This window comes from Capsicum annuum, chromosome 9 (assembly GCF_002878395.1).
Source record: "Capsicum annuum cultivar UCD-10X-F1 chromosome 9, UCD10Xv1.1, whole genome shotgun sequence".
NCBI lineage: Eukaryota > Viridiplantae > Streptophyta > Magnoliopsida > Solanales > Solanaceae > Capsicum > Capsicum annuum.
Window position 1 is genome coordinate 3326894 of NC_061119.1, and position 6563 is coordinate 3333456.

The 6563-nt window shown below is 38.2% G+C and overlaps 1 protein-coding gene across 1 annotated transcript; it reads right to left on the reverse strand.

Moving 5' to 3' along the window:
* Window positions 1–1412: 1412 nt before the first annotated feature.
* On the reverse strand, window positions 1413–5842 carry LOC107843165 (GTP-binding protein At2g22870). Its single transcript, XM_016687365.2, has 4 exons — window positions 5244–5842; window positions 2766–2835; window positions 1941–2103; window positions 1413–1774 (listed from the first exon to the last, which is right to left on the reverse strand). Exons 1-4 carry the CDS (start codon window positions 5668–5670, stop codon window positions 1562–1564), a joined length of 873 nt encoding a protein of 290 aa, XP_016542851.1. The 5' UTR covers window positions 5671–5842; the 3' UTR covers window positions 1413–1561.
* Between the last annotated feature and the right edge of the window lie 721 nt (window positions 5843–6563).

Below are 6563 nucleotides of genomic sequence, written 5' to 3' on the forward strand. Positions count from 1 at the left end.
TATTAATATCTGATGTCTCAATTCTAAAATTTCGAATTTGTAAAGTTAAAATCTTGATTCTGCCTGTGCAAGCTTTACAACCATTTGATGTATTCATTATAGAAACAGTACATTTCAGGACAAAAGAGGAGTCAAAGAGTTCCACACAAAGGAAGACAAATGGTAAGAAAGATAATGTCAACCCCCTCCACCCCACCCGGTCGATTTTCGGTCCAAAACACGTTCGGGCCCCGGGCTCACCCAAAAATGTGGGTGTTATCGATTTGATCTGAAAACGGTCCGTTCGCGTCGTTCCCGTTTGACCACCCAAACGGTTCCCCCTACCACCCTCCCCCACGCACTCCTAATTGGAATTGGCAATATGCCAGGCTGGCAAATACATATCAATATTCAGGTCAATCAGGGACAACAGTATACTACCAAAACCAAATTTAGATCATGCACCTGAAGTAGGCCCATTTTATGTGTTGACTAAACAAGGAAGGTAACTAACTCAGTTCAAGGGTAGCCAAATGATCGATGAAGTGGGTTGAAAATAATAATACTAAACGCTTATTTAAGGCGCATTTAGGCTCTGAAGCTCGAGGAGTATGCTTCGTCTTACATAAGTTGAGCTATCGTGTAGGTAAGGCACTAGGATCGGCGTTGTATTGCACATGAATTCTATCTTGAATCGAGCAGTACCAAACGTATAAATTGTTTGCGAAAGTTCACACTTTAATTACGCTTTGCACTTAAAATCCCAGTAGACTCGGAGGGGTTTTTAGAGTTTTTTTTGCTTTTGAAAATAGTGGTTGAAAATCATGAGGTTTCAAGTTCAAAGATTTGATGAACATAGTCACCCAGTACTTGTGTTGGTGGGGATAGCAGATATCCCGTAAAATTAGTCAAGATGACACAAGTTTGCCCAGATACCGCGGTTATCTAAAACAAAAGGAGGAGGTAACATCTCAACAAATAAATAGCAACTGGCAAATGTTAAAAGACAAGTCAAATCTTGTAGTAATAGTTACACTAAATATTCTGGAGATAACCGTGATGTCCGAACCAGTTTGATTATCCTGCCTTCGAGCAGTAAGGAGACTTAATCCATCTTCTGACAGGGCCCGGATACACTAAAGCTCCCGCTAAGCGCAGGATCCGGGAAAAGGCCTCATCACAAGGGTGTATTGTGCGCAACCTTACCTTGCATTTCTACCAGAGAGACTGTTTCCAAGGCTTGAACCCGTGACCTCTTGATCACATGGCAGACCAGAGGCTGTTTCAAAGGTTTAAACCCGTGACCTCCTGGTCACTTGGCAGCAAGTTTACCAGTTACTCCAAGGTTCCCTCGATAGAGATGGAAGACATTATCAGGCCCAACTTCTTCATGACATTATATGTTGCACTAGAATAAGCATTGTGGGCAACAATGACAACAAGGCTGGTAAATACATTTTATCATGAAGTATAGGCATTACAAGTTTCCATTTGGGCTGTGTTCTTGACACCTAGGGGACCAAAAAGATCAATATCATGGTACATTTCAAGATCACAAGATAATGCGGATCCTTCGGTTGAGCTACTCGTTGTTCCAATAGTTTCGCAGCTGTGACATATGTAGAAGTAGCTCGTCCCTGCCCAAACCAGATACGCTACTCGTCATTATCCATGGAGGTTGATGCTTGTAGTTCTGCCTGATAAGCTCTATGAAATCTCTAATATTCTGGTCGGGCCTTTTTGCCTTCCCTCCCTTCATTTTATCACACTTTGTGAAAACAAACGTTATTGGTATCTGCACGTGTTGCATGAAAGTTACTTATCACGGAAAAAAGAGAAATATGTTGTATGAAGGTCAACAATGTACGGAGTGACTTATGGAGTAAATGACTTCAATTAACTATGTGAAAACAATGGAATGCTAACAGAGACCGCGAAGATCAGCAAAATCAGAAGCTTACATTGTTGCGTCCAAGCCAATTAGCACAATCAAGGTCAATCTTCTGAGGGGGTACACTAGCATCAATTAAAAGTAGGACCGACACCAAGGTATCTCGATTCAAAAAGTAACCTTTTGTGAAGGAGGACCAATCCATTCTAGCAGCTTCAGACGCATTAGCAAAACTGAAACAGGTAAGAGAAAATAACTTAGATGTAGTCAAAATAGTCTATCGCCAGATTAATGCAAAATATCATTCCTTTGCTCTCCATATAAACTAAAAGTTCATTTAAAAAAACAGTTTAGTTGCTAGGAATAACAAAGTGAAAGTAGCAGGATCGAAAGAGCACAATTCCTTCAACTTAGTAAACCATGTAGTTTACCCTAACTAGTTTGGTTTTGAGGCGCAGTTTATTGCATAATGAAACAAACCAGTAGCAATTTATCATACCAAGTGAAGTCGTGCTATTTCGTTCAAATAGAAGCATCAAATACGGCAAGCATTTAGTTGAGACTTGAGATTATCGCTATAGCCTACTAGCAGGGATGGAGGTAGCCACCGATACACGGTTTGGCCGAACAAGTAGTTTTTGCTTAAAAAGTGTGTTAAAAAAAATCATTAAATATGTACACATTAATTTTAGAACCCGGTTATTAGCATTGAAATCATTCTTCTAAATTCACACCCATAAAGTTGAAATCTTGGCTCCATCTCAGCCTACTGATCTCCTACCAGCTAAGTGCTAACATTTTCAGAAATAGGTTTATCGATACATTTCACTGTAATGGTAAAACAGCTTCACCTATCGTAGGTACTCTAACAGCAGCAAGATCGAGAAAGGCTTACCCGTAACCAGGCAAATCCACAATGTACCAACTCTTGTTCACCAAAAAATGATTAATCAACTGAGTTTTCCCTGTACATTTAAACATACTAATATCAGAATCCACCTCTAATCCGTCGAAGTACCAAGTAAATACTAAAATCCAGCTACAACATTCGGATAGAGCCATCTATACACCCATACTAGTAGGCCATAACCAGGGGAGCTAGCAAGGCGGAGCTACAAACCATAAAACTTAGTAGCTAGCCCAGTCCGTGCATTTATGTTTAAAGATCCACTTGATATATATAATTAAATTATTCAGAACCTAATAAGTTGTCCCAAAATCCTAGCTTCGCCTCGGGAAGCTACGGAATCGCACCGGTTCATCCGAACCCCCCATCATCGAAAAGTTACAGTGCATATACAGTTACTTTTTATGTTTTGAACCTTTCTAGTGAAAATCCTGGCTCAGGTAACTATAAAAAGCTCGGTAATTAAAACAATAACATCATACCCAGTGTAATTCCACAAGTAGGACCTAGGGAGGATAGAGTGAACGCAGACCTTACCCCTACCTCGGAGAGATAGAGAGGTTGTTTCCGAAAGACCCTTGACTCAAGTGCAACAAATCGAAAAGTTTAAGAAAAAGGGAAAACGACAGTGAAAAAACATATCAATTAATAAAGAAAGCAGTACAGAGCATCCAAAAAGAACAGTAACAATAGCGAAATAATACAGTAACTGAATGCAATAGACAACATATGGTAACAGATATCAAAAGCAAGAAACTACATATATAAGAAGGGCTAATACTATGACAGACACGGTGCTCCCATGCTCTCACCAAGACTAATTACACCAAAAAACATGTCAAAACTCAACTACCTACTAACTTTCAAGCTAATCGGTGACCTCCATAATACTCCTATCTAAGGTCATTTCGTCAATATGCTGAAGCTATGTCATGTACTATCTAATCACCTCTCCCTAATACTAACCTCATTTGCTAATCCACGACCTCCATGCCCTCTCATCTAAGATCATGTCCTAAGCAAAAGCTGCATCATATCCTGTCTAATCACCCCTCCCTAATACTTCTTCATCCTACCTTTACCTCTCTCCTCATCCACTATATCCAATTCTTTTTTTTCTTATGACCATGATGTTCAAGCCATCTTTCGCACACCTCGACTAATTACATAGGATACCTATCACCTCCCACAATATCCAAACCTCTCACACCTCATCACCAAATGCATCTACGCATACCCACTACATCCAAGCTCAATAATCAAAAACATACAAAATATATATAATTTTAAAGCAAAAAAAGTACTCCAACTTACAAAAGGGCCAACTAAACACCTCTAAAATTTATGTGTCGCGTCAGTATCAAGTGTCCACGAAAACACAATGAAAACAAATAAATAAAAGAGTCTAAATTTGCAAATAGCTATTTAAATTACCAGATTTCTCAGAAGTAATCCAAGAATAATTAATCTCAACATCACTAGTCCCGACATAACCATATATACTCAACATTACTTATACACCCTATTCAATATTATTCTTAAGCACTCAACCAAACTACTCATTAGTGAAAATTCTGACTCCGCTACCAACTGAAGCAAGCTCAATAATTAAAATATATACATACCAAAAAACAAAATAAATATTACATTTACAACATATTCGCATTACCTGGTTTCTTAGAATTAAGAGCAACTTCTTTCTTCTTAACCAAAGAATTAATAAGCGAAGATTTACCAACATTAGACCAACCCAACATAGCAAATTCACCCCTTTCATCATTAGGACAATCTCTAACATTATTACTACTCTTAACATTTGCAAATTAATCCTAACATAACTAATCTCAGCATCACTAGTCTCGGCATAACTATATATTCTCAACATTACTGATACACCCTATTCAATATTATTCTTATACTCTCTACCAAACGACCCTTTAATAAAAATTCTGACTCTGCTACCAATTGAAGCAAGCTCAATAATTAAAATATATACATACCAAAAACACAAACTAACATATTACATCAATCTTTAACCTTATTACTACTTTTCACAAACTCAACTTCCTTAATCTTCGCAACCAAAAACAAAACACCACAAGAATAAAGCTAATACTACGACACACACCCCAAGCCTAAACTCATCGAGAAGCAAGACAACACTACACAACGACTAACCATCCATTCTAATCTACGACCTCCACACCCTCCTATCCAATATCATGTCCTCGTTAAGCTGAAGCTAAGTCATGTCATATCAGATCAAAACATTCAAAAAAGACACAAAGAGAATAAAGTTAGTACTACGACAGACACCCCCAAGCCTAAACCCGTTTAGAATAAAGTTAAATACTCCACCTCCACGCCCTCCCATCTAAGTCATGGCTTCGATAAGCTGAAGTTATTTTATGTCATATCTAATAAAAACATTAAAAAAATATTACATTTGTGACATATTCGAATTACCTGGCTTCTTAGAAGTAAGAGCAACTTCTTTCTTCTTAACCAAAGCATTAATAAGTGAAGATTTGCCAACATTAGACCTACCCAACATAGCAAATTCACCCCTTTCTTCATTTCTAGGACAATCTTTAACCTTATTACTACTCTTAACAAACTCAACTTCCTTAATCTTTGCATCACCCGCATAAGGTCCGACAACAATATTCGACCCGGGTAATACCATATCTTCCTTAATATCTTCCGGGTCAACACCCGGACCCATAAACAGTACTTTCTTGGTCAATATTGAAGTGTTAAACGTTCTTGAAGATAATGCATTAATGCGTAAATTGGGGATTTTGGGGTTTAGGGTTTGGAAATTGGGGATTTTGGGTTTAATTGAATGAGGAAAAATGGAGAAAATTTGGGAGTATTTTGAAACTACTTGCATATTTTCTTCTTGTTGCTAATTTTGAGTTTTTGTGTATTTGTAACTTAAATAAAAATGGCTGCTAAATATAATGAAAAATATATTTTAATATTATATATTTTAAAATATTAATCAAAATTTATATAGGTTGATTTGAGAATTGAAACAGTGACAAAGTAAAAACGAATAAAGTGAGTATCTCTCAGGAGCTGTTTGGCTTATAATAGTTTCAGGATTAAATGCGAGACTATTTTATATGTGTATCTTAGTGATATATATATGGTGAAATAATTTCGTACCTGTCTCGTGGTTTTGACTTGTTCTTAGGCTATCGTATCCACATCAAGGTGATAAGATTCGAACCTATGGCCCTAGGTACCCAAAACAGATGTCCTGGCCGGACTAAGATACACCTCGTCTCACCACCTCGAAACATATAGATCCACCCGATCGATGAACACTCAAATCGAACTCGCTCATCCTTTTGGGCACTTGGATGCGAGAATCAATTCGAGTAATCAACTTTTTTTTTTTAATCTGCCTCAAGCCCACAGTTAATCTTATGATTAATTATTCAAAATGACTTTTTTTCTAACCAAACGATTTCATTTTTCTGTCTCAATTTACATGATACTCGATTATAGATTTAGGACTCGTTCCGTATGAGAGGTAGAAGATAATTAATCTCTTACTCCTCCGGTTAAGGGTGTCAAACGGGTCGGTTTTAATCGGCCCGAACCGACCCACATAATTAAACCAGCCCAGTTTGACCCGGCCTGGTAAGCCCAAGGGCTTTAGGGGTCCGGGTCCCGCTCCGATTGGATTTTTTCTTTGGGCCCGGTTAACCCGGCCCAGACCAAACCCGGCTGGGTCCGCCGGTTAACCGGCCCGGCCCGGTTAAGTTTTTTTTTTTT